This window comes from Lissotriton vulgaris, chromosome 9 (genome assembly GCF_964263255.1).
Source record: "Lissotriton vulgaris chromosome 9, aLisVul1.2, whole genome shotgun sequence".
In the NCBI taxonomy this organism is placed as follows: domain Eukaryota; kingdom Metazoa; phylum Chordata; class Amphibia; order Caudata; family Salamandridae; genus Lissotriton; species Lissotriton vulgaris.
Genome location: NC_141697.1, coordinates 761,295,487 through 761,322,603, shown reverse-complemented (window position 1 = coordinate 761,322,603; position 27,117 = coordinate 761,295,487). Strand labels below are relative to the sequence as shown.

At 46.1% G+C, this 27,117-nt stretch overlaps 1 protein-coding gene across 1 annotated transcript; it reads left to right on the top strand.

The window, feature by feature from the left end:
* The first annotated feature begins 289 nt into the window (after positions 1–289).
* LOC147692215 (arf-GAP with coiled-coil, ANK repeat and PH domain-containing protein 2-like) lies at positions 290–10,680 on the top strand. The gene is given in 5 exon segments (XM_086939510.1): positions 290–776; positions 779–1,391; positions 6,035–7,118; positions 8,478–9,171; positions 10,160–10,680. Coding segments are annotated over 5 exon segments (3,399 nt in total).
* Positions 10,681–27,117: the final 16,437 nt, after the last annotated feature.

Here is a 27,117-nt window from a genome sequence, read left to right as displayed (position 1 = left end):
TTGCCTTGTTGCTGAAAATGTAAATACATTGGTGGAACCCTGCTGAGGACGACATTCTGATTCTATATTTTGTGTCTATGACGCTCGGACTCTTGCATTGTTGTCTGTTGTCTGTGTCTATGTGCGTGTCTGGTGTGTCTGCCAGCAGGGACAGTGTTCAGAAGTGGAGGAAGCGCCGAGAGCTGGGCAGCGGTGAGGCAGGCTAAAGTTTGACGGACTTCAACTGCTGTGCTCAGCCCCCTCCTTATTCCTGCTCACCTTGAACGACGGGAGGGGCCGAGGCAACAGCATGACGGTGACCATTGATCTCGAGCAGGAGTGCTTGAAGGACTCGCCCCGTTTCAGAGCCGCTTTGAAGGAAGTTGACGGTGAGGTGACGGAACTGGAAGTGACACTTGATAAGCTTGTTCAGTTATGTGTTGGCATGATTGATGCAGGCAAGGCCTTTTGTGCTGCCAACAAGCAATTTATGAATGGCATTCGGTACCTCGCACAGTATTTAAGCAAGGATGTGCTGATAGAGTCTAGCTTGACGAAGTTTTCAGATGGCCTCCAAGAAGTGATCAATTATCACACAATCCTGTTTGACCAAGCTCAGAGATCCATCAAAATACAGCTCCAGATATTTATTAAGGATGATCTTCGAAAATTCAAAGATGCAAAGAAGCAGTTTGATAAGGTCAGTAAAAAAAAAGAAAACGCACTAGTTAAAAATGCCAGAGTTAAAAGAACAAAACTGCACGAGGTAGAGGAAGCAACAAACATCTTAATTGCAAATGAAAACGCTTCCGGCATATAGCTTTGGACAACGTCCTCCAAATCAATGCTCTTCAGTCAAAGCAGAGGTCTGAAATTTTAAAATCGATGTTATCCTTCATGTACGCACATCTAGGCTTCTTCCACCTGGGCTTCGATCTCTTCAGTGAACTTGAACCTGTCATGAAAGAGCTTGGTTCACAGTTGGATGGGCTTGTTGTGGATGCAGCAAAAGAGAAGAGGGACATGGGACAAAAGCACTCCACTATTCAGCAAAAGGATTTCACCATCGATGATCTCAGACTTGAAGACTATCTTGATGAGGCTAATGGCATTGTAATGGAAGGATATCTCTTTAAAAGGACCAGTAATACCTTTAACACTTGGAACAGGCGCTGGTTCTCAATACAAAACAACCAACTGGCATATCAGAAAAAAATGAAGGATAGCCCCACAGTGGTTGTCGAAGATTTACGGCTCTGCACAGTTAAACACCGTGAAGACATAGCAAGACGTTTCTGCTTTGAAGTAGTCTCACCAACAAAGAGCTGTATGCTACAGGCGGACTCAGAAAAGCTGCAACAGGCATGGGTTAAAGCTGTCCAAACAAGTATTGCTACAGCATATAGTGAAAAGTGTGATGAGACGGAGAAGCTGGATAAGACATCTTCACCTTCCACAGGAAGTCTGGACTCCGGCAGCGAGGTGAAAGAGGAAATATTTGAAGGTGCAAGTATTGCTACAGCATATAGTGAACAGAGTGATGAGACGGAGAAGCTGGATAAGACATCTTCACCTTCCACAGAAAGTCTGGACTCTGGCAGCGAGGTGAAAGAGGAATTATTTGAAGGTGCAAGTATTGCTACAGCATATAGTGAAAAGAGTGATGAGACGGAGAAGCTGGATAAGACATCTTCACCTTCCACAGGAAGTCTGGACTCTGGCAGCGAGGTGAAAGAGGAATTATTTGAAGGTGCAAGTATTGCTACAGCATATAGTGAAAAGAGTGATGAGACGGAGAAGCTGGATAAGACATCTTCACCTTTCACAGGAAGTCTGGACTCTGGCAGCGAGGTGAAAGAGGAATTATTCGAAGGTGCAAGTATTGCTACAGCATATAGTGAAAAGAGTGATGAGACGGAGGGGCTGGATAAGACATCTTCACCTTCCATAGGAAGTCTGGACTCTGGCAGCGAGGTGAAAGAGGAATTATTTGAAGGTGCAAGTATTGCTACAGCATATAGTGAAAAGAGTGATGAGACGGAGAAGCTGGATAAGACATCTTCACCTTCCACAGGAAGTCTGGACTCTGGCAGCGAGGTGAAAGAGGAATTATTTGAAGGTGCAAGTATTGCTACAGCATATAGTGAAAAGAGTGATGAGACGGAGAAGCTGGATAAGACATCTTCACCTTCCACAGAAAGTCTGGACTCTGGCAGCGAGGTGACATATTCACCTTCCACAGGAAGTCTGGACTCTGGCAGCGAGGTGAAAGAGGAATTATTTGAAGGTGAAATTGAATTACAGCTGATTCAGTGTATTGCTGGAAACTCTGTCTGCTGCGATTGTGGTCTGGCGGATCCGCCATGGGCCAGCATCAACCTTGGAATCCTCCTGTGCATTGAGTGTGCTTGGATTCACAGGAGTCTTGGTGTGCACTTTTCAAAAGTAAGGTCATTAACTTTAGATACATGGGAGCCTGAATTACTAATGCTGATGCTTGAACTGGGAAATCAAGTTATTAATCAAATATATGAAGCTAAATTGAAAACCCTTGGAGTGAAGAAGCCAGACAAGGAAAGTCCAAGACTGGAAAAGGAGGAATATATCAGAGCAAAGTACGTGGAAAAGAGGTTTGTGAATCAGGACTGCGTTGCTTCACACACTCTTGGTGGACAGAAATGGCCTTATTCCGAGTGCAAGAACGAAGACCCCAATAGTTCTGAGAAGTCCCTGGCATCACAGGATCACTTCTCAACATCTTCCAGAAGTTCAGTGGAAAGCAACAACAGTGGAATCAACTTCAGTTCAGATAGCAGGCGAGAACTTCTTGCATCTAATGTCTCCTCAAACAGTTTGTATGTACCAGTCCTAGAGGTCGAGAAGCGAGATTCTTCAGTATTTCAGGATTCGGAAAAGTTTCATCCAGGGCTGCACCTTTATCGAGCTGCGTATGAGGAAAGCCTTCCTGATATGGCAGAAGCATTAGCTCATGGCGCAGATGTTAACTGGGTGAATGCAGAGGAAAACAACGCAACACCACTCATTCAGGCTGTGCATGTGGGATCTTTGGTCGCCTGTGAGTTCCTGCTGCAGAATGGCGCCAATGTTAATCACATGGATCTGTGTGACATAGGACCCCTGCATCATGCAACTGTTTTAGGGCACACTGGGCAAGTCTGCTTATTTCTGAAGCGTTGGGCAAATCAGCACGCCATAGATGAAGAAGGAAAAGACCCCTTGACTATTGCAGTTGAAGCAGCAAATACTGACATTGTAACACTGTTGCGAGGGGCAAGAATGAATGAGGAGTTCCGGGTATCTGAAGGACTATATGGACAGCAAGGCGACGCTACAGCATATAGTGAAAAGAGTGATGAGACGGAGAAGCTGGATAAGACATCTTCACCTTCCACAGGAAGTCTGGACTCTGGCAGCGAGGTGAAAGAGGAATTATTTGAAGGTACAAGTATTACTACAGCATATAGTGAAAAGAGTGATGAGACGGAGAAGCTGTATAAGACATCTTCACCTTCCACAGGAAGTCTGGACTCTTGCAGCGAGGTGAAAGAGGAATTATTTGACGGTGCAAGTATTGCTGCAGCATATAGTGAGAAGAGTGATGAGACGGAGAAGCTGGATAAGGCATCTTCACCTTCCACAGGAAGTCTGGACTCTGGCAGCGAGGTGAAAGAGGAATTATTTGAAGGTGCAAGTATTGCTACAGCATATAGTGAAAAGAGTGATGAGACGGAGAAGCTGGATAAGACATCTTCACCTTCCACAGGAAGTCTGGACTCTGGCAGCGAGGTGAAAGAGGAATTATTTGAAGGTGCAAGTATTGCTACAGCATATAGTGAAAAGAGTGATGAGATGGAGAAGCTGGATAAGACATTTTCACTTTCCACAGGAAGTCTGGACTCTGGCAACGAGGTGAAAGAGGAATTCTTTGAAGATGCAAGTATTGCTACAGCATATAGTGAAAAGAGTGATGAGACGGAGAAGCTGGATAAGACATCTTCACCTTCCACAGGAAGTCTGGACTCTGGCAGCGAGGTGAAAGAGGAATTATTTGAAGGTGCAAGTATTGCTACAGCATATAGTGAAAAGAGTGATGAGACGGAGAAGCTGGATAAGACATCTTCACCTTCCACAGAAAGTCTGGACTCTTCCAGCGAGGTGACATCTTCACCTTCCACAGGAAGTCTGGACTCTGGCAGTGAGGTGAAAGAGGAATTATTTGAAGGTGAAATTGAATTACAGCTGATTCAGTGTATTGCTGGAAACTCTGTCTGCTGCGATTGTGGTCTGGCGGATCCGCCATGGGCCAGCATCAACCTTGGAATCCTCCTGTGCATTGAGTGTGCTTGGATTCACAGGAGTCTTGGTGTGCACTTTTCAAAAGTAAGGTCATTAACTTTAGATACATGGGAGCCTGAATTACTAATGCTGATGCTTGAACTGGGAAATCAAGTTATTAATCAAATATATGAAGCTAAATTGAAAACCCTTGGAGTGAAGAAGCCAGACAAGGAAAGTCCAAGACTGGAAAAGGAGGAATATATCAGAGCAAAGTACGTGGAAAAGAGGTTTGTGAATCAGGACTGCGTTGCTTCACACCCTCTTGGTGGACTGAAATGGCCTTATTCCGAGTGCAAGAACGAAGACCCCAATAGTTCTGAGAAGTCCCTGGCATCACAGGATCACTTCTCAACATCTTCCAGAAGTTCAGTGGAAAGCAACAACAGTGGAATCAACTTCAGTTCAGATAGCAGGCGAGAACTTCTTGCATCTAATGTCTCCTCAAACAGTTTGTATGTACCAGTCCTAGAGGTCGAGAAGCGAGATTCTTCAGTATTTCAGGATTCGGAAAAGTTTCATCCAGGGCTGCACCTTTATCGAGCTGCGTATGAGGAAAGCCTTCCTGATATGGCAGAAGCATTAGCACACGGCGCAGATGTTAACTGGGTGAATGCAGAGGAAAACAACGCAACACCACTCATTCAGGCTGTGCATGGGGGATCTTTGGTCGCCTGTGAGTTCCTGCTGCAGAATGGCGCCAATGTTAATCACATGGATCTGTGTGACATAGGACCCCTGCATCATGCAACTGTTTTAGGGCACACTGGGCAAGACTGCTTATTTCTGAAGCGTTGGGCAAATCAGCACGCCATAGATAAAGAAGGAAAAGACCCCTTGACTATTGCAGTTGAAGCAGCAAATACTGACATTGTAACACTGTTGCGAGGGGCAAGAATGAATGAGGAGTTCCGGGAATCTGAAGGACTATATGGACAGCAAGACAACGCTACAGCATATAGTGAAAAGAGTGATGAGACGGAGAAGCTGGATAAGACATCTTCACCTTCCACAGGAAGTCTGGACTCTGGCAGCGAGGTGAAAGAGGAATTATTTGAAGGTACAAGTATTACTACAGCATATAGTGAAAAGAGTGATGAGACGGAGAAGCTGTATAAGACATCTTCACCTTCCACAGGAAGTCTGGACTCTGGCAGCGAGGTGAAAGAGGAATTATTTGAAGGTGCAAGTATTGCTACAGCATATAGTGAAAAGAGTGATGAGACGGAGAAGCTGGATAAGACATCTTCAGCTTCCACAGGAAGTCTGGACTCTGGCAGCGAGGTGAAAGAGGAATTATTTGAAGGTGCAAGTATTGCTACAGCATATAGTGAAAAGAGTGATGAGATGGAGAAGCTGGATAAGACATTTTCACTTTCCACAGGAAGTCTGGACTCTGGCAACGAGGTGAAAGAGGAATTCTTTGAAGGTGCAAGTATTGCTACAGCATATAGTGAAAAGAGTGATGAGACGGAGAAGCTGGATAAGACATCTTCACCTTCCACAGGAAGTCTGGACTCTGGCAGCGAGGTGAAAGAGGAATTATTTGAAGGTGCAAGTATTGCTACAGCATATATTGAAAAGAATGATGAGACGGAGAAGCTGGATAAGACATCTTCACCTTCTACAGGAAGTCTGGACTCTGGCAGCAAGGTGAAAGAGGAATTATTTGAAGGTGCAAGTATTGTACAGCATATAGTGAAAAGAGTGATGAGACGGAGAAGCTGGATAAGACATCTTCACCTTCCACAGGAAGTCTGGACTCTGGCAGCAAGGTGAAAGAGGAATTATTTGAAGGTGAAATTGAATTACAGCTGATTCAGTGTATTGCTGGAAACTCTGTCTGCTGCGATTGTGGTCTGGCGGATCCGCCATGGGCCAGCATCAACCTTGGAATCATCCTGTGCATTGAGTGTGCTGGGATTCACAGGAGTCTTGGTGTGCACTTTTCAAAAGTAAGGTCATTAACTTTAGATACATGGGAGCCTGAATTACTAATGCTGATGCTTGAACTGGGAAATCAAGTTATTAATCAAATATATGAAGCTAAATTGAAAACCCTTGGAGTGAAGAAGCCAGACAAGGAAAGTCCAAGACTGGAAAAGGAGGAATATATCAGAGCAAAGTACGTGGAAAAGAGGTTTGTGAATCAGGACTGCGTTGCTTCACACGCTCTTGGTGGACAGAAATGGCCTTATTCCGAGTGCAAGAACGAAGACCCCAATAGTTCTGAGAAGTCCCTGGCATCACAGGATCACTTCTCAACATCTTCCAGAAGTTCAGTGGAAAGCAACAACAGTGGAAACAACTTCAGTTCAGATAGCAGGCGAGAACTTCTTGCATCTAATGTCTCCTCAAACAGTTTGTATGTACCAGTCCTAGAGGTCGAGAAGCAAGATTCTTCAGTATTTCAGGATTCGGAAAAGTTTCATCCAGGGCTGCACCTTTATCGAGCTGCGTATGAGGAAAGCCTTCCTGATATGGCTGAAGCATTAGCACATGGCGCAGATGTTAACTGGGTGAATGCAGAGGAAAACAACGCAACACCACTCATTCAGGCTGTATATGGGGGATCTTTGGTCGCCTGTGACTTCCTGCTGCAGAATGGCGCCAATGTTAATCACATGGATCTGTGTGGCAGAGGACACCTGCATCATGCAACTGTTTTAGGGCACACTGGGCAAGTCTGCTTATTTCTGAAGCGTTGGGCAAATCAGCACGCCATAGATGAAGAAGGAAAAGACCCCTTGACTATTGCAGTTGAAGCTGCAAATACTGGCATTGTAACACTGTTGCGAGGGGCAAGAATGAATGAGGAGTTGCGGGAATCTGAAGGACTATATGGACAGCCAGGCGACGCTACAGCATATAGTGAAAAGAGTGATGAGACGGAGAAGCTGGATAAGACATCTTCACCTTCCACAGGAAGTCTGGACTCTGGCAGCGAGGTGAAAGAGGAATTATTTGAAGGTGCAAGTATTGCTACAGCATATAGTGAAAAGAGTTATGAGACGGAGGGGCTGGATAAGACATCTTCACCTTCCACACGAAGTCTGGACTCTGGCAGCGAGGTGAAAGAGGAATTATTTGAAGGTGCAAGTATTGCTACAGCATATAGTGAAAAGAGTAATGAGACGGAGAGTCTGGATAAGACATCTTCACCTTCCACAGGAAGTCTGGACTCTGGCAGCGAGGTGAAAGAGGAATTTTTTGAAGGTGCAAGTATTGCTACAGCATATAGTGAAAAGAGTGATGAGATGGAGAAGCTGGATAAGACATCTTCACCTTCCACAGGAACTCTGGACTCTGGCAGCGAGGTGAAAGAGGAATTATTTGAAGGTGCAAGTATTGGTACAGCATACAGTGAAAAGAGTGATGAGACGAAGAAGCTGGATAAGACATCTTCACCTTCCACAGGAAGTCTGGACTCTGGCAGCGAGGTGAAAGAGGAATTATTTGAAGGTGCAAGTATTGCTACAGCATGTAGTGAAAAGAGTGATGAGACGGAGAAGCTGGATAAGACATCTTCACCTTCCACAGGAAGTCTGGACTCTGGCAGCGAGGTGAAAGAGGAATTATTTGAAGGTGCAAGTATTGCTACAGCATATAGTGAAAAGAGTGATGAGACGGAGAAGCTGGATAAGACATCTTCACCTTCCACAGAAAGTCTGGACTCTGGCAGCGAGGTGACATCTTCACCTTCCACAGGAAGTCTGGACTCTGGCAGCGAGGTGAAAGAGGAATTATTTGAAGGTGAAATTGAATTACAGGTGATTCAGTGTATTGCTGGAAACTCTGTCTGCTGCGATTGTGGTCTGGCGGATCCGCCATGGGCCAGCATCAACCTTGGAATCATCCTGTGCATTGAGTGTGCTGGGATTCACGGGAGCCTTGGTGTGCACTTTTCAAAAGTAAGGTCATTAACTTTAGATACATGGGAGCCTGAATTACTAATGCTGATGCTTGAACTGGGAAATCAAGTTATTAATCAAATATATGAAGCTAAATTGAAAACCCTTGGAGTGAAGAAGCCAGACAAGGAAAGTCCAAGACTGGAAAAGTAGGAATATATCAGAGCAAAGTACGTGGAAAAGAGGTTTGTGAATCAGGACTGCGTTGCTTCACACCCTCTTGGTGGACAGAAATGGCCTTATTCCGAGTGCAAGAACGAAGACCCCAATAGTTCTGAGAAGTCCCTGGCATCACAGGATCACTTCTCAACATCTTCCAGAAGTTCAGTGGAAAGCAACAACAGTGGAATCAACTTCTGTTCAGATAGCAGGCGAGAACTTCTTGCATCTAATGTCTCCTCAAACAGTTTGTATGTACCAGTCCTAGAGGTCGAGAAGCGAGATTCTTCAGTATTTCAGGATTCGGAAAAGTTTCATCCAGGGCTGCACCTTTATCGAGCTGCGTATGAGGAAAGCCTTCCTGATATGGCAGAAGCATTAGCACATGGCGCAGATGTTAACTGGGTGAATGCAGAGGAAAACAACACAATACCACTCATTCAGGCTGTGCATGGGGGATCTTTGGTCGCCTGTGAGTTCCTGCTGCAGAATGGCGCCAATGTTAATCACATGGATCTATGTGGCAGAGGACCCCTGCATCATGCAACTGTTTTAGGGCACACTGGGCAAGTCTGCTTATTTCTGAAGCGTTGGGCAAATCAGCACGCAATAGATGAAGAAGGAAAAGACCCCTTGACTATTGCAGTTGAAACTGCAAATATTGACATTGTAACACTGTTGCGAGGGGCAAGAATGAATGAGGAGTTGCGGGAATCTGAAGGACTATATGGACAGCCAGGCGACGCTACAGCATATAGTGAAAAGAGTGATGAGACGGAGAAGCTGGATAAGACATCTTCACCTTCCACAGGAAGTCTGGACTCTGGCAGCGAGGTGAAAGAGGAATTATTTGAAGGTGCAAGTATTGCTACAGCATATAGTGAAAAGAGTGATGAGACGGAGAAGCTGGATAAGACATCTTCACCTTCCACAGGAAGTCTGAACTCTGGCAGCGAGGTGAAAGAGGAATTATTTGAAGGTGCAAGTATTGCTACAGCATATAGTGAAAAGAGTGATGAGACGGAGAAGCTGGATAAGACATCTTCACCTTCCACAGGAAGTCTGGACTCTGGCAGCGAGGTGAAAGAGGAATTATTTGAAGGTGCAAGTATTGCTACAGCATATAGTGAAAAGAGTGATGAGACGGAGAAGCTGGATAAGACATCTTCACCTTCCACAGGAAGTCTGGACTCTGGCAGCGAGGTGAAAGAGGAATTATTTGAAGGTGCAAGTATTGCTACAGCATATAGTGAAAAGAGTGATAAGACGGAGAAGCTGGATAAGACATCTTCACCTTCCACAGGAAGTCTGGACTCTGGCAGCGAGGTGAAAGAGGAATTATTTGAAGGTGCAAGTATTGCTACAGCATATAGTGAAAAGAGTGATGAGACGGAGGGGCTGGATAAGACATCTTCACCTTCCACAGGAAGTCAGGACTTTGGCAGCGAGGTGAAAGAGGATTTATTTGAAGGTGCAAATATTGCTACAGCATATAGTGAAAAGAGTGATGAGACGGAGGGGCTGGATAAGACATCTTCACCTTCCACAGGAAGTCTGGACTCAGGCAGCGAGGTGAAAGAGGATTTATTTGAAGGTGCAAGTATTGCTACAGCATATAGTGAAAAGAGTGATGAGACGGAGAAGCTGGATAAGACATCTTCACCTTCCACAGGAAGTCTGGACTCTGGCAGCGAGGTGAAAGAGGAATTATTTGAAGGTGAAATTGAATTACAGCTGATTCAGTGTATTGCCAGGGCTGCACCTTTATCGAGCTGCGTATGAGGAAAGCCTTCCTGATATGGCAGAAGCATTAGCACATGGCGCAGATGTTAACTGGGTGAATGCAGAGGAAAACAACACAATACCACTCATTCAGGCTGTGCATGGGGGATCTTTGGTCGCCTGTGAGTTCCTGCTGCAGAATGGCGCCAATGTTAATCACATGGATCTGTGTGGTAGAGGACCCCTGCATCATGCAACTGTTTTAGGGCACACTGGGCAAGTCGGCTTATTTCTGAAGCGTTGGGCAAATCAGCACGCCATAGATGAAGAAGGAAAAGACCCCTTGACTATTGCAGTTGAAGCTGCAAATACTGACATTGTAACACTGTTGCGAGGGGCAAGAATGAATGAGGAGATGCCGGAATCTGAAGGACTATATGGACAGCCAGGCGACGAGACCTACCAAGACATACTCCGTGATTTTTCACAGCTGGCATCCAATAATCCTGAGAAATTAAACCTTTTCCAGCCGTCCTATACACCAAAGTCTTGAGTGATGTGGAGGAGAAAAAAGTACCCTTGTCCCTACCCACATCTGATGCTTCTGGAAGTAAAGTGCCTGGTCCCTGGCTCATTGCCTGACTTGGGAACATTAGTTTAAGTACCGAACAGGCTGGGAGCTCCTACAGAATTTGATTGACACAATGAATCTAGGGCTTTTATATGCAGAAAGACACCACAGTGCACCAGGAATTATAAATACCTCAGCCACCAGTCTAGCAAAGTACTCCTTTGCTTTAAATGTATCAAGTTTCCACATGGTCTGTCTGTCCATGTATTTCACCTTGTGGTACCTCGGGGGAAGGATAAACAGATTTGAAGGCTCCTCATTATAAATCCTAAGTGATGCAGATGCCATGCTACGTAGTGTATGTCAATTCTGGCGCCTGTTTTCCATGTAAAAAAGCACCAGTACATGTTCAAAAATTGGTTACACTTTCATTCTAGAGGGCAGATTTTGAATATCTAATTGTAGTTTTCATGTCCTAGTCAACAATGACTAGTTTGCCATTTCAATTTCTTATCTTCAATAATGGAGATATCAGTTTTAAAAGATACATTTGGCACATGGTTAAATGGGCCCATGTAGCATTCTCGTTTATAAAGTTATTGACAATTTTTTAAAAAGTCTTTAATATTATGAATGGTATGCAAAGTACGAGGTTTTCAGAATCCTTGCTAGCACCTTACTTGGATATACTGAAGGTAATTCTTGGAACCAAAGCAGGAAATTGCTAGGTGCATGTGTATGCAAATAGTGCAAATTCAATTGAGTAACTTATCAGGTGCCCATAAGTTCCAGTACATCTGTACATTTCTCACACAGTGGGATTATTGTAGCGTAGTCGATTTTTCCCCAAAACATTGCACTCCATGCACCTTCTCTTGAAGCATCTCCAGTAGCGACAAACCCATGTCATTTTGTTCCCCCATTAAATGCAAGTCACGCATTCAACACAAAAAAATGAAAATAAATGTGTACATAATTTTACTATTTTCAAACAGGTATAGGAAATTCTTCATACTTGAAGGGAAATAATAAGCAAACAAATGTATGTAAACGTTTTACTTCTTGAAGAGAACGAAATAAACAAAAACTGCATGTTTTAAAACAGTTATTTCTAAAAATAATATTAATTTATTAAGTTCAAACTAGTGATTTTGTGCCTTTAAGTGGTATAAGATTTGCAAAGAGTGGTGAGTTCTGTGTTGATTATTTCAAGCAGTTAGGCAAAATTAATTTGCTGCATGAATTTGGGGGTGGTTAATATGACCCTCATTTACAAGAAAATGATGCAGCGTTGCTCCGCAAGCCATTTTGATGTGCAAAGCTGCATCGTTTTCAAAGCACATGGATGCATCGTGTTGACAACAATGCAATGCATGCATGTGATTTCTCCTGCTCTGGCACACGATTGGCTGCCATGTGCCAGGGCAGGCACCCTTGAGTCATTTTTCACGGGTACCTGCATTGCGGGGATGATTGGGAGGCATAGGATTCTGACTCACTCCCAGCTTTTTGAAACATTGTAAATCTGGGAATGTGTCATGTTGCATGGATGTTGCGTGGGAACACCCACAACAACACCCATGGAATGACCCTTTCATCCAGAGTAATGTGTGAAAGGAATCCATATTTACAAGGTCATAAAAAAATACACTGGGTAACTTTACTTGGCCTTGTAAATATGAGCAGGTACACTGTGCTGCCGGTGTGTTAAAAAAAGGTGACGCACTGGTGGCGCAATGGCCTTGTAAATGAGGCCCTATATTTGCAGTGTCTTGGTGTACTCGCATGGATTCTGCGTTGAAATCTTAATCATGCGTCTTCCCTTTTAGTAAAGAAAGCTTTGCGAGTAACGAAAATTTGTCACAGTTTTCTTTAAAAAAAAATGTATCTGAAGAACCTATGATCAAGCCAAATGTGGAATTATGAATACATCCACTCACACAAAAACCCCTTCACCCACAAACACCTTTGTGCACAGGATCAAGTGCTGTGTACATGGTGGCCAAGGTAAGTGGACACCACAGGTTGAATGCAGGAAGGATACAAGGATTTTTTAGCACTCACTTCAGGAAACATGGGACCTCGTTTATGAGCCCTTTGCTGTGCTGGTGCATCACTATTTTAGAAGCACGAATGGTGCAGTGCCCCTGCCTATATTAACAAGGCTGCATAAAGTCACCCTGCATGACTTTTCATGGCCTTGTAAATATGGGACCATTCTACTCATTACTCTGAGTGAAAGGGGCATTCCAGGGGTGCTGCTGCGGATGTTCCCAAGCAACATCCATGGAACCTGACGCATTCATAGATTTACAAAATGTGGTAAACCTGGGAATGCGTCAGAATCCTACGACTCCCCAGGGGCGGTGCAGAAGTAGAACAAACTTTCTATGTGTGTTGCATTCTGCAGCATACATAGAGGAGCAAACAGCCTTTAATGATTTTTTATATGCAGGGAGGTGTCTCTTCTTGCACATAAACAATCATCCCTGCAACGCAGGCACCCTTATACCTTGGTGTCAGAGGTCTAAGTTGGTGCATGGCTGCTGGTGTACACCAGAGCAAGTGAGGACAGGAATGTGCAGCATCTTGTAGATACAATGCATTCCTGCCCTTTTATTTTGACTCACTGCAGGAATACTTGCTATGCTGCTGTGCATCAAAATATAGTAAATGAAGCCGTAAGGGAAGTTTTTGAGCTTATGCCCTCCATTTATACTGGCACATTGCATCCCTCCTTTTATCAGTAATTTGGCACCACCACCCAGAGGCTCCATTCTTCTAGTGCCTTTTTATGGAAGCACTGGCCCTGTTAACATAAAGAAAATGCAGGAACTGGTCAGATGGAAGAAGTACAATCTTCCTGAGGCGGGGAACAAAAATAATGCTGAACTGTGAACATCAAAAAACATTATTCACATTACCAGTAGGTTGCCATAATTGTCAGCAGTTCTTCCTAAATTTAGCAATAGTAGGACTGATAAAAGCACAAACATCATTCAGTGGTGCAAGGGGTAACCATGGTCACTATTCTACTTCTCACACCCTTATGGTTATCTATTCCTCTCAGAGCAGTGACAGCCTAATAACGTAAAAAAAATGCTTTGACTGACTTGATATTTCCCTGCCACAGTGTTGGATGAATGAATAAAAGTAGTATGGATGCAAGTTCTGCCATTGCTAGTAGGATTTGAACCACTTTTGAGTTCCGAGAGTTCCAGCTGCCTTTCTTAGAGTGCCTGTCTCCTACAGTATTTTCACCTCTCCTTGAATATTAGAAGGTTAAAACCCCTGCACTGCAGCCTCTATGGTTTAAATCAAGAAAGACTACAGGGTTCAACGGAGAAGAGAGAGGTATGACAAAGGCTAAGTGTCGTTGAAAGTGTGAAAGGATGCACCAATGAGGGTAGAAGGTATGTATGTTTTGTGATATTGGCGGGAATGCATGCATATGTGTTAGTGAGGGGTATTTGTGTGTAAGGCACATTGAGGCACATATATTTGTGTATGTGGCAGTGCTTGAAATAGGCTGAGCTTGCGTCACTGATGGGAGGAGTGTGAATGCACCTTTATGGAGGGGGTGTGTGTATATGTCACTATGTATTTGTTTGCATTTGTGTGTTGAGAACACATGATAAAGACGGGTGTGCTCATTTGGAAGTTCACATGTGTTGAAAAGCAAGGGGACATTGAGAAGCTGAAGAACATGCACTAGACTGCAAGAGTGGTTTGTAAAGCCGTGCCTGTGAAAGAGTATATAGGTTGTGAGTGTATGTGTCAAGGAGAGTGAGATGTGTGCATGTGACAGGGTGGAGTCAAATATGTGTATAGGACATTAAGGTGCACATGTGTAGTAACAGGCAGGGTGGTGGTGTGTTCACAGAGCAATGAGGAAAAGAGATGTGTGTGGTATGAGGGAGAGCTGTGTCACTAAGGACCAAGAGAACACAAAGGAGAATGAACTGGGCAGTTGAAAGGAAAAGGTACAGGGATGTAGGCCATGAGAGCACAAAGATGGAAGGGCCCAACCCGCTGTTGATTTGACCATGCTTTACAGTATTTCCTATATAATAACCCTAAGGTACCACCTCAGTGTACATAACGAGAAATAATGCACAAAAATCTTTTTTTCAAAAGATCTTTTGCGTTGTAATACCACTTATAAACAGTTTCACATGTACAATATTTACCAGGTACAATCAAGTAATAGGCCCACAGCGCAAAAACTGGATGAAAAAACACATTTGCACTATATTTTGTAACATTTTTGGCATAACTTTAGAATGAGATTGAATGTGTCTAGTCGAAGCCCAAAATCATTTTAGCAGTTCCTGATTTTAAAAATGCTTCTTTTTCTGAAGCAAAAACGGATTATTTCTCCATAATGACCTATGGAACATAAAGGAGATCAATGCGTCAACTCAACAAATTGCCACTGGTACTTCTGGGGTGTCAGTTCAACATTTTTGTCTGTTTGTCTGCTGTGGAGTGCTGATTGCTGGGAAAACTGTGTGAACAGGTAGCTAGGAAATTGAAGGAGAACACAAGAGCCAGAAACTAGACTCATATGGAAGTTTTATAGTTCATTTTTCTTTAATCCTGTATCTGTATTAAGATAAGAGGAGTTAGTCACATTTGCCCGAAGACCCCTGCCTAATGTTTAGGTAGCAAGTTCTACAAAAATGTCTACATCAGATTTCCAGAAAGGAGATGCTGCTCATTATATGTGAAAACTTAAAATATTTCTGAGGCCCGTCATATGACTTGAGTAAATGCTTCCTGGGTGATGAAGAAGAAGTTTATGGCCCATGCCAGCAATGCAAGCCAGATGGAACATTCATAATCTCCGCTGCATTGACCGCAGTAATCTCCCGTCTGTCGGTCCAGGGCTCCTGAGTTGTTCTCAAGCCTCAGTCTGCTGGCCCTTCTACTGGCAGAGAGAAAAGTCCTGTAATTCGTGCAAAAGGAGATCCAGAAGAAAGCATCCTCTGTTTCTTCTATTTTGCTTTGTAGATCTCTTGTGAATAATGCCTAGGTACCCGTTTTGAAGGTCTTTCTGCAGGAAAGAGATTACCTGCAAGGTACATTTATTTCAGGGGTGTGGTGCACCAATACATCTTGGGTAAGAACACTTTACTCCTATTACTCTCACTGGCATGTAACAATGGTTCCAAGATGGTTGCAGCCTGCTAGATCTTCTGTGCTGTGCTGATCCCCGACCCCTATGTTGCCGATCTGGGTTTGAGCTGCTACCATTAGTCGTGGAGATGATGAGCCATACACCAGCGCCCCCCCTCAAATGATGCACACTGCACCCCCCGCAGTGAGCGTGGCTGACAGAGCGAGTGGTGCTGGGCCAAGCAACCCTTGGTGCGCTCTCATCCGAGGGCACCATGCTTTGCAATCAGAAGGAGTGCCTCCTGAACCTCAACCAGAGGTCACAGCTGGACCTGTCCCTGCTGCAGCTGTGCCCTGGGGACCCAGAGGTGGGACCTTGCCGCACACTGGTGCTGATGTTCTGGACAGGCGAGCAGCTCCCTACAGCAGACTAGACCGCGCCTGACTTCTAATAGGCGTTTCTTCAACCTGGGCACATTGCACTACCTTGCAGACCTGGAATGGGTGAGGGTGAGGACAGCTCACTGACACCTGCTCCTTCCACAGATGGCTATGTGTGACATTGGCATAGTTGTCCCCGGTGTGGGCCAGTGATGTTGGACTGCCTCTTTGAATACCTCTATGCTCAGTGCTATTGGGGCTGACCTATCCCCACTTACAAGCCCTGATTCTTTGCTGTTCCCCTCGGCAGTCACCCCGTCCACTTCATGAGGCACCATAATCATCAATGACAGGTGGGCTCACAGAGTGAAAGCACTTCACTTTTCCTGAGCTGGCCTTTTACCAGGGCCCCATTCAGATCCTGCTACGAAGCAACACCAGGGGTTTAGAGACTGCGTTCCCCAGTGATGACCGCGGGAGACCCAGTCACTGGGATGCTCTGGAGGAATGGCCCTAACCCACTGGTGAGATTGCGAAGTCTCTCTGTGAGACCTTAAGGTGCCAGATGGGTATTTATTATTATTTATTTAAGAAGCTTATAAAGCGCGCAGCTACCCCCGTCGGCGGTGTCCCGGCGCTGAGAGAGCAAGAATATCACCAGAGGAGGCATCCCGTGTCCTACCCTCCAGCCCAGTGTAGCAGAAGCCCTCCTACTCAAGGTTGGGTGAACAGCCAAGTTTTTAATTTGCGTCTGAAGATCTGCTCAGACTCGATAAACCTAAGGTCCAGAGGGAGGTCGTTCCAGAATTTAGCCGCCGTCACACCGAACGTTCTGCCACCGCTCCGGGCTAGCCTGAATCTGGGAACAACCAGTAGACGTAGGTTATTGGACCTTAGGTTTCTATCAGACTTCGATAGTTTGAGTCGTTGGCTCAGGTAGGATGGGCCAATTCCGTGAATGGCTCGAAAGGCAAGGGTAAGGATTTTAAACTGAACTCTGCGAGCGATAGGGAGCCAGTGTAAATCTTTCCGATATGCTTTGACTGAGTTGCGGGCAGGGATGTTTCCAATAAGCCTGGCAGCCGCATTTTGAACGATTTGTAATCGGTCAATGAGATAGAGGGGGGCTCCAGCATATAGGCTGTTGGCGTAGTCCAGATGTGCCGTAATGAGAGCATGGACAATTGTTTTACGGGAAGTCTGGGGAAGGTAAGGGAAGATCTTCCTAATCATGCGCAATTTGCCAAAGCAAGCTGCGGTGACTTTGTTAACCTGGGCTTTGCAGGACAAGGTGTTATCGAAAAGGAAGCCGAGATTACGGGCTGACTCTACTGGATTGGGAGGGGGGTTCAGCACCGTAGGCCACCACAGGTTGGCTGGGGGGGCTGGTTTCTGACTAAAGAAAAGCACCTCGGTTTTGTCTGTATTAAGAGCCAGATGATTGGAAGCCATCCAGGTGCAGATGTTGCCAAGGCAGTTTCGAAAGTTGAAAAAATGCGAGTCAGAATGGTCTCTGAAAGAAAAAATAAGCTGGGTATCATCAGCATAAGAGACCACCCTGACTCCCCACGATTCGACTACCCTGGCAAGAGGGCCCACATACGCGTTAAACAAAAGAGGGCTCAAGGCAGAGCCCTGAGGCACCCCGCAAAGAAGGGGTTTGTCTTCTGACTCAAAAGGACGGAGAAGTACCCTTTGAGATCTCCCTGTGAGAAATGATTTGATCCAGGCCAGGGCTGTGCCTCCGATCCCCAACTGCTGCAACCTAGTCACCAGGATATCATGAGACACAGTATCGAATGCGGCGGACAGGTCCAGGAGGACTAGCATGGCCTCCTCGCCTCTGTCCACCGATTCCCTAATCGTCTCCGATACCTCTAGCCAAGCAGTCTCAGTACTGTATCCCGTTCTAAAACCGGACTGTGAATCATGCAGCAGTTGGTTAGTTTCTAGATAAAGGGCCAGTTGTTTCTGGACCACTTTCTCCAGAATTTTGGCAGGTTTAGGTAGAAGGGAGATGGGACGGTAATTGCTAAATTGGGAAGGATCTGCATCTGGTTTCTTTAGAATAGGAAGCAGCCTGGCTTGTTTCCAAACTGAAGGGAAATGGCCATGATTCAAAGAAGAGTTCCATATAGCGAGGAGAGGGTTGATTAAAACAGGGGCTAGATTGACCATCACTTTCGCCGGAACTGGGTCCAAAGGAGATCCAGTCTTCACCTGGTTTAAAAGTGACAGGGCTGAATCTGAGGTCAGCTCAGCAAAGGAATTAAAAGAGCAGAGCTGGGTGTCTGATGGATCCAGCTGGGGGCTGGAAGGTACGGGCTCAAAGGAAGATGATAGTTTGATGATTTTTTCCTGGAAAAAATCGGATAGTCCGTTGCAGAGACCCTGTGTGGGAGTAGATTGGGCTTTCAGGCCAGGCGGATTCACAAAATCTTTAACGATAGTGAAGAGGGTTTTTGAGGAATTCTCCGCCTGTTGGATAAGTTTAGAAAAGTAAGCTCTCATTGTGAACCTCTTAAGTTTTTGAAATTTATTTAATGCCGTTTTATAGGTTCATTTGCTGATAGGGTCGTAGGACTTGCGCCATTTTCGTTCCAGCTGTTTGCATCTGCTCTTTTCCTCTCTCAGTGTGGAGGAGAACCAGGGAGCAGATGGGCGAGATCTGAAGGAAGTCAAAGGGGCCAGGGGGGAAATACTATCTAATGCAGAAGAGAGGGCAGAGTTAAATCTTGCTGTTTCCTTGTCCAGGTCTTCCAATGGATTAAAATGATAGTCCAAACAGGTCTTAATGGCCTCACTGGTAACTTTGGACCATTTGCGTCCTATTTCTCTGTTCATGGAGTAGGGGGGGGGGCAGGGAGGTGAAGTTGAATTCAAAAGGGAGGAGGAAGTGGTCTGTCCACGTGAGGGGTACGGAGGGGAGAGAGGAGATGCCAGGGTGGTTCGAAAAAATAAGATCAAGTGTATGACCTGCTTTATGGGTCGGACCCTCTATAAGCTGAGACAGGGTCAAGCCCTGTAAAGTTTCGAGCAGAGATGAGGCTTGGGTGCAGGCGGGATTGTCAACGTGGAGATTGAAATCTCCCAACACTGTAAAATACGAGTGTTTAAGGGAAAATCTGCAATTGAGTGTAGCAGGGTGCTGAGGGATGCGGAAGAAGCGGAGGGAGGGTTATAAACCAGGATGCCAGCAAAGATTGTAGAGGCGGAGTCCATTATTGTGAGATACATAGCTTCAATGAGCCCCAGGTTGGGTATTTTATTTATGTTAATAATAAAGTGGGACTTAGCAATAACAGCAAGGCCTCCTCCAGATTTGGAGTTGGCACCCATGTAGCCCCGTCTGCTTCCCCTGTTGAAGCCAGCCAGACGTCCTCTGCTTTGTCCAGTGCCTAATCCTAGAGACGCCAGCCTCTGATTATGTGGACTACTTATTCCTCAATCGCTGATGCAATCTAGCCAGTCTATCCACCTTGCCAGCTAAAGATCTGCAGCAAAGCCGCCCGGAGAGCATACCAAATCCTCATCATCGCCTTGCACCACGCAAAATGTAAACACAAGCCTAAATCTTCCCAGCACTCGAGCTGCAGCATTTCTTTTTTTGTATTATGATACTCTGCTTACAATGTTTCTGTCTACCACTATTTACAACACAACATTCTGTCCAAACGCCCCTCGGCCAGATCCAGTCGCACCATGCCATGATCTGTGACAGCAGCCTCCAGTATGTTGAAGCCAGTGACAAAGGAGAGGAGCGGGCCATGGAGCAGAAAAAAAATCAATTTGGGATTGAGTGCCATTGGTATATCAAACAACAAAAGAGTGTCAATCATTATATGTGTGTAAGCACAAATAAGGGAGAAAGGTAAAAGTAGTGAATCTCATTGGATTTTTACAGGAAGCCCTCACTCACCACCCTGGTTGGTGACATGCTTCATCATTGGGCCCACCAGGAGAAGCCGAATGCCTCCCTGGTGTGCTACAACACCAGGATACTGCAGAGCTGGTTTTTGTGGCAGTAGTGTAAAAACATGGTTAAAAATTTCAAGGGTGTGTCCCACACAAAAACTTTATTCAGTGGTCAACCTGACATATTAAAAGTGTGTGTTGGGAAATTTGCCAAATAAATTGTTTGGGTGTTTCCACTTAAAGTGGGGTCGACATGTTTCTGCCCTTTATGTGTAATTTACTAGGCATTCTTCAGGACCATGGGGAGTGTACCTCAGCGGTATGGGCGCACTAAGGCCCACCCTAACCTGAGGATGTAAAAGTTAAAAATAGTGTAAAAACTAGTAGGTGCAAGAAATATGAGAACAAACCAACAAGTTGTGGGGTTTCCCTCAAAATCAGAGGACCCTGTATAGTCTGGAAAGAAAGAGAAATACAAACATGTAATCAATCAATCAATCAAGAGTATTTGTAAAGCGCGCTACTCACCCGCTAGGGTCTCAAGGCGCTGGGGGAGGAGGGCTGCTACTGCTCAAAAAGCCAGGTCTTAAGTTGCTTCCTGAAGGAGAGATGGTCCTGGGTGAGTTGTAGGTGGGTGGGGAGTGTGTTCCAGGTCTTGGCCACCAAGTAGGTGAAGGATCTTCCTCCGGTGGTGGTTCTGCGGATCCGTGGGATGGTGGCAAGGGCGAGGCTGGCGGAGCGGAGCTGGTGGGTGGGCATGTAGAACGTGAGGCGGTTGTTGAGGTATTCGGGGCCCAAGTCGTGGAGAGCCTTGTGTGCGTGGGTGAGGAGTCTGAACGTGATCCTTTTGCTGACGGGAGCCAGTGCAGGTCCCTCAGGTGGGCGGAAATGTGGCTGTGTCGGGGGATGTCCAAGACGAGTCGTGCTGAGGCGTTCTGGATGTGCTGGAGTCTTTTCTGTAGTTTGGTGGTGGTCCCAGTGTAGAGGGCATTCCAGTAGTCCAGATGGCTGGTGACGAGGGCCTGGGAGACCGTTTTCCTGGTTCCAGTGGGGATCCAGCGGAAGATCTTACGGAGCATGCGGAGAGTGTTGAAGCAGGAGGAGGTAATGGTGTTACCTTGCTTGGCCATCGTGAGGGGGGAGTCAAGGATGAAGCCCAGGTTGCGTGCGAGGTCCGTGGGCTTGGGTGGGGGGCCCAGAGCAGGGGGCCACCAGGAGTCGTCCCAGGCAGAGATGGATGGGCCGAGGATGAGGACTTCCGTCTTGTCTGGGTTCAGTTTCAGGCGGCTGAGCTTCACCCAGTCTGCGATGTCTTTCATTCCGTCCTGGAAGCTGGCTCTGGCGGAGGTGGGGTCGTTGGTGAGGGAGAGGATCAGTTGGGTATCGTCAGCATAGGAGATGATGTTAAGGTTGTGCTTGCGTGCGATGGCTACGAGGGGGCTCATGTAGGCATTGAAGAGGGTGGGGCTGAGCGAGGAGCCTTGAGGTACGCCGCAGATGATCTTAGTCGCTTCTGCGAGCAAGAGCGGGAGATGGACTCTTTGGGTTCTGTCGGAGAGGAAGGAGGTGATCCACTCCAGGGCCTTTCCTTGGATCCCAGCGTGACGGAGGCGGGTTGTCAGGGTGCGGTGGCAGACCGTGTCGAACGCAGCCGAAAGGTCAAGCAGGATGAGGGCGGCGGTTTCTCCGTTGTCCAGCAGGGTCCGGATGTCGTCGGTGGCCGTGATGAGGGCGGTCTCGGTGCTATGGTTCACTCTGAATCCGGGCTGCGATGGGTCGAGGGAGCCGTTCGTCTCCAGGAAGGCTGTCAACTGTTTGTTGATGGTTTTCTCGATGACTTGAGCGAGATGGGGCGGAAGCTCTTAAGGTTTGAGGGGTCTGCGGTGGGTTTCTTCAGGAGGGCGCTGATCTCTGCTTGCTTTCAGCTCTCCAGGAAGGTGGCGGATATGAAGGAGTTGTTGATGATGTCCGGAAGTTTGGGTGCGATGATGGAGTCGGCTTTGTTGAAGATGTGGTGTGGGCAGGGATCGGCTGGGGAGCTCGAGTGGATGGTGTTCATCGTGTGGGTGGTATCTTCCGTGCTGACCTGGGTCCAGGCGCACATGGTGGTGGTGGGGGGTGTAGGTTCGGTGGTGGGGTACGTGTTCTGAGCGCCGAAGCTGTTGTGTATGTCGACGATCTTACGGTGAAAAAAAGTGGCCAGAGAGTTGCAGAGGTCTTGAGAAGGCGTGATGTCGTTGTTGCTGGTGTTTGGGTTGGAGTGCTCTTTCACGACGTTAAAGAGTTCCTTGCTGTTGTAGGTGTTGTTGTCTAGTCGTTCTCTGAAGGATGACCTTTTGGTGGTGCGGATCAGCTGGTGGTGTTTGCGGGTGGCGTTCTTGAGGGCTGTCATGTTGTCCGTTGACTGGTTGTGGCGCCAGGATTTCTCGAGGTCACGGCAGGATTTCTTGGAGTCTTTGAGATCGTTGGTGAACCACGCGGCTTTCCTGCTGTTGAGGTTGCTGGGAGGGTTTTTCAGTGGAGCAAGGGTGTCGGCGCAGTCGGTGATCCACTGTGTGAGGTTGCGGGCTCCTTCGTTGGGGTCCGTGGTGTTGGTGGGAGGGTTTAGGGGCAAGGAGGTGGTGAGTTGGTCGGAAGTGATTTTGCTCCAGCATTTTCGGGGGGTTGGTTGAGGTCGGTGGTGGGTTGTAAAAAAGACAAACACATAGTAAGATCTGTCTTCTGGGTTCTCAAAAGGACCGATCTCAAAGTGTCTTTGAGATAGGTGGAGGTGTTCTGTATTAGGGGTTTTAGAAAATGGTCACAGAACAATGAGAGGGGTTCAAGGAGTGAACCGTTCCCCGACACGATTGGTCTGCCTGGAGGTGGTGTTACATTCTTATGTGTTTTCGGCAGGGTGTAGAAATACGGTATTACATTCTCACCTGCCGTAAGAAATGCCGCCTCATGTTTAGAGATTTAGTCATTCTCTTCTGATTCCTTGACTAGGTCATGGATGCGTGATTTCAGTTCTGGTGTAGGGTCTATTGTAAGGAGGGTGTAGTTTTTCCTGTTGTCCATACCATATTTCTTCACTATTTTCTAAAACCCCTAATACAGAACACCTCCACCTATCTCAAAGACACGAAAAGCGTACTACAATTGCTAGAAAATTTCACCTTTGAGGAAGGTTCCATCATCCTTGTTACACTAGACATAGAAAGTCTATACACAAGCATCCCTCAGGATGACACCCTCAGAGTTTTGAGGACAATCTTGGACTCTGTTACTTGGGAGTACACAACACCTAAACATTTCATTCTCCAATGTGCTACAATAGCTCTAAAAAAAAATTACTTCGAGCATAAGGGCAAACTATATCTCCACAGCACTGGAACTTCCATGGACAGCACTTTCGCCCCTAGTGTGGCGGGATTGTATGTCCATGATTTTGAATCTAAGTACATCCTACCCACTTGTAACTGTTACTCCTCTTCCAAAGGATTATGGAGGAGGTACATAGATGATATTCTCCTCATCTGGAAGGGCGATGAGACCCTCCTAGAACACTTTCTGGACTGGGTCAACACCTTAGACCCCTACCTGAAATTTACACATTGTAGCAACAAAGATGAAGTGGTGTTCCTAGATGTGGTTATCACAGTGAAAAGTACAGCGCTAACCACCAGAACCCACTACAAGCCGACAGCAAAAAATAACCTACTGGAATTCTCTAGCTTCCACCCTAGACCACTCAGGGAGAATCTTCCTTATGGCCAGTACTTAAAGATCCTGAGAAACTGTAGTTACATCAGGGATTACCGGGAACAGGCTACTGCCCTTACCCAGAGACTCAAATCAAGAGGATACCCCGCTAAAATTCTAGACAAAGGAAATAAACGTGCAAGGAACCAACCACGAGAAGCATTATTGGAAGACAATGTGAGAGAACCCAAAGACACACCACTCACGTGTGTTACTATATACAGCAGCCTGTAAGACGCAATGAAAAAATCAGTCAACAAAAACTGAAGTATCATCACCAGCAATAACAAAACCTGGGAAAAACCCCTTTATTCCCTTAAGAAAGGTAGGAGTTTGAGGGACTCCCTGGTCCACACGAAAACAGAACCTACCAATATATCAAATGAGAGATCAATCACAAGTGCTTGGGGTCTGCCACCAATAACCGGACACTACCCATGTTCAAACTGTAGTGTGTGCCATCTAACCAAACACACTAAACAACTTGGTTTGGAACCAGGCAGAGTATGGACCCAGAGAGTACACACAAATTGCAATTCCAAAAACGTGGTTTATCTGATTACGTGTCCCTGCCAAAAAAGATATGTGGGTATGACCACTCGGCAAATTAAACAGCGTATTTGCGAACACTGCAGTAACATCGGGTGCCGCAAGGTAACAACCAAAATGAGTGAACACTTTCTCCAACAAAACCACACCTCCATTTTTTTAATCACCATCACCTTAATAAAGTTTTAATCTTTGACACCAAGACGGCTTGTGTTCCAAGCCTCGTTTTCGTTACTTGTAGTCGATTGTTACACGTCACGTGCTTGACGCGACGCCAAGAGAGCTTGTGTTCCAAGCCTCTCTTACATACCCATTGCTCATTGGTTGCGCGTCATCAGGATGATGCGAGGCTCTGCTGCCGGCCCGACCAGCCCCTACTTTAGCGTTCTATCATCTGCCAAACGCCATCCACGAGGTCCGGTTTTGAGGGAGAACCCAGGCGCCGAGCGGGTGCCAGGCGTTGCGGGCCTGAGTTTCGTTTCACACTTCAACCCACAGCTAAGTGTTCCGCGATGCTATGTGCATCTTTTTCACTACTTATACCATTTTCTGTTATTTTACTGTCTTCCCTCGTACAGGGTGTGCCATTTTCGCCTCCACCCCCCTCCCGAGACCTATGGGGCGTCGATCTTTTAGCTGACAAGTGAGATTTCTTACCATATACTTTAAAACGCTGGGTCATTTTAAGAGTAACTGTGTTTTCACTGGCCCCGCATTTTGGCCCATTGATCTCTATCCACGAGTATCGATCTATACGCCATTCCCGGCGTGGAGGGCCACCAGTTACACCTTTTTCCCTTTTCCTTCTTGCCTAGTGCATGTCCACGCATCTGTCTGCATTCAAGACCAATGGATCCTGCACAAATATACCTACTATGACACTATGGTCACGCAAGCATGGCTAGTCATAAGCACATTTACTTTGAGATCGGTCCTTTAGAGAACCCAGAAGACAGATCTTACTAACTAGGTGTTTGTCTTTTTTACATGTTTGTATGTCTCTTTCTTTCCAGACTATACAGGTTCCTCTGATTTTGAGGGAACCCCCACAACTTGTTGGTTTGTTCTCATTTTTCTTGCACCTACTAGTTTTTACACTATTTTTAACTTTCACGTACTCAGGTTAGAGTGGGCCTTAGCGCGCCCATACCGCCGAGGTAAGCTTTTTTTTTTTTTTACCGCCGAGGTACACTCCACATGGTCCTGAAGAATGCCCAGTAAATTACACATAAAGGGCAGAAACATGTCGACCCCACTTTAAGTGGAAATACCCAAACAATTTATTTGGCAAATTTCCCAACACATACTTTTAATATGTCAGGTTGACCACTGAATAAAATTTTTCTGTGGGACACACCCTTGACATTTTTAACCCACTTTTTCACACTACTGCCACAAAAACCAGCTCCGCAGTATCCTGGTTTGTAGCACACCAGGGAGGCATTCGGCTTCTCCTGGTGGGCCCAATGATGAAGCATATCACCAACCAGGGTGGTGAGTGAGGGCTTCCTGTAAAAATCCAATGAGATTTACTACTTTTACCTTTCTCCCTTATTTGTGCTCACACACATATAATGATTGACACTCTTTTGTTGTTTGATATATATTTCCCCGCGGGACTGAGATTGTCCTTTTTCCCTCTCTCTTCTGTTGTTGAAACTGGAGTGCCATTTGGTCAAGAAAGAAATGTAGGTGCCACACATCCACTAAGTCATGGTCCAACATCCTGCAGGACCGCCCTGTCCGATCAATTGCACAACTCGGATCTGCCAGAGTGGATGTGGGGCAATATTTCAGTTGCCCCCCAGGAACAATAGGGTGTGACCAAATTCTGTGAAAGAGGCGGGCTAGGAAACTAGTCTTGTTGGCATTAGGAGCCAAGCACAACGCTTATTTGAGAAAGGAATTTTGACAAAGACTCAGCAGTCTGCCATGTCTGTCCAATTTCTGATTATCCGGCAAGGGAGAATATGTCTAAGAAGAAGGGCCAGCCCATACTTATGAGAATAGCTACAGGTAGGTGAGGGTTTGCCAGCTGCCTCCACCTGCCTACTGTTACCGATAACAGTGCATACCCAATCCTGTTTGAGCGTCTGGTATTCATCCGGGGTAAGTGGGTTTGTTGAATGAAGGTAATGTTGAAGTATTTAATGCGCAAATAATGAGGCATTCTTTTATGTTTAATATAAAGTGACATATCGTTGATGTTGAATGAAGCAAGCAAATGTGATGCAGGCATCTCGCTGTGAGGGTCTGAGCAAAGTAGTCCATGAGAAGAAGCTCCTTGCTTGGAGCTGTTGGGAGGCAAGGATGGGAGGGGGACCCTCTAGCATGCAGGGAGAGGAATGGAGATGAGCATGGTGCCAGTGAGAGGGAGAGGAAGCGGGGGCTCACCGCCAGAAGAAGAGAAAGGGGAAGAAAGAAAACCTTTGTGTCTCAAGGAAAGACCTGCCCCTGCTGGCACCTTGTAGTAAACGAGGCCGGAGGCGAAAGTTGAAGTGAAGAGTATTTATTCTCATACAACCCTGCACCCACGACCGGACGCTCACGCCACACACCAGGATCTACAACAACTGAATAACGTTCTTGGAGTCCTGGCATGCCGCGTCCTGCATCCGAACATGGAATGACATTCATACAATGCACAGTGCGTGCAAGTATTTCTTGTGACACCTCGCGCCTGAACACGAGCGCAATGGTGTCAAGAACAGT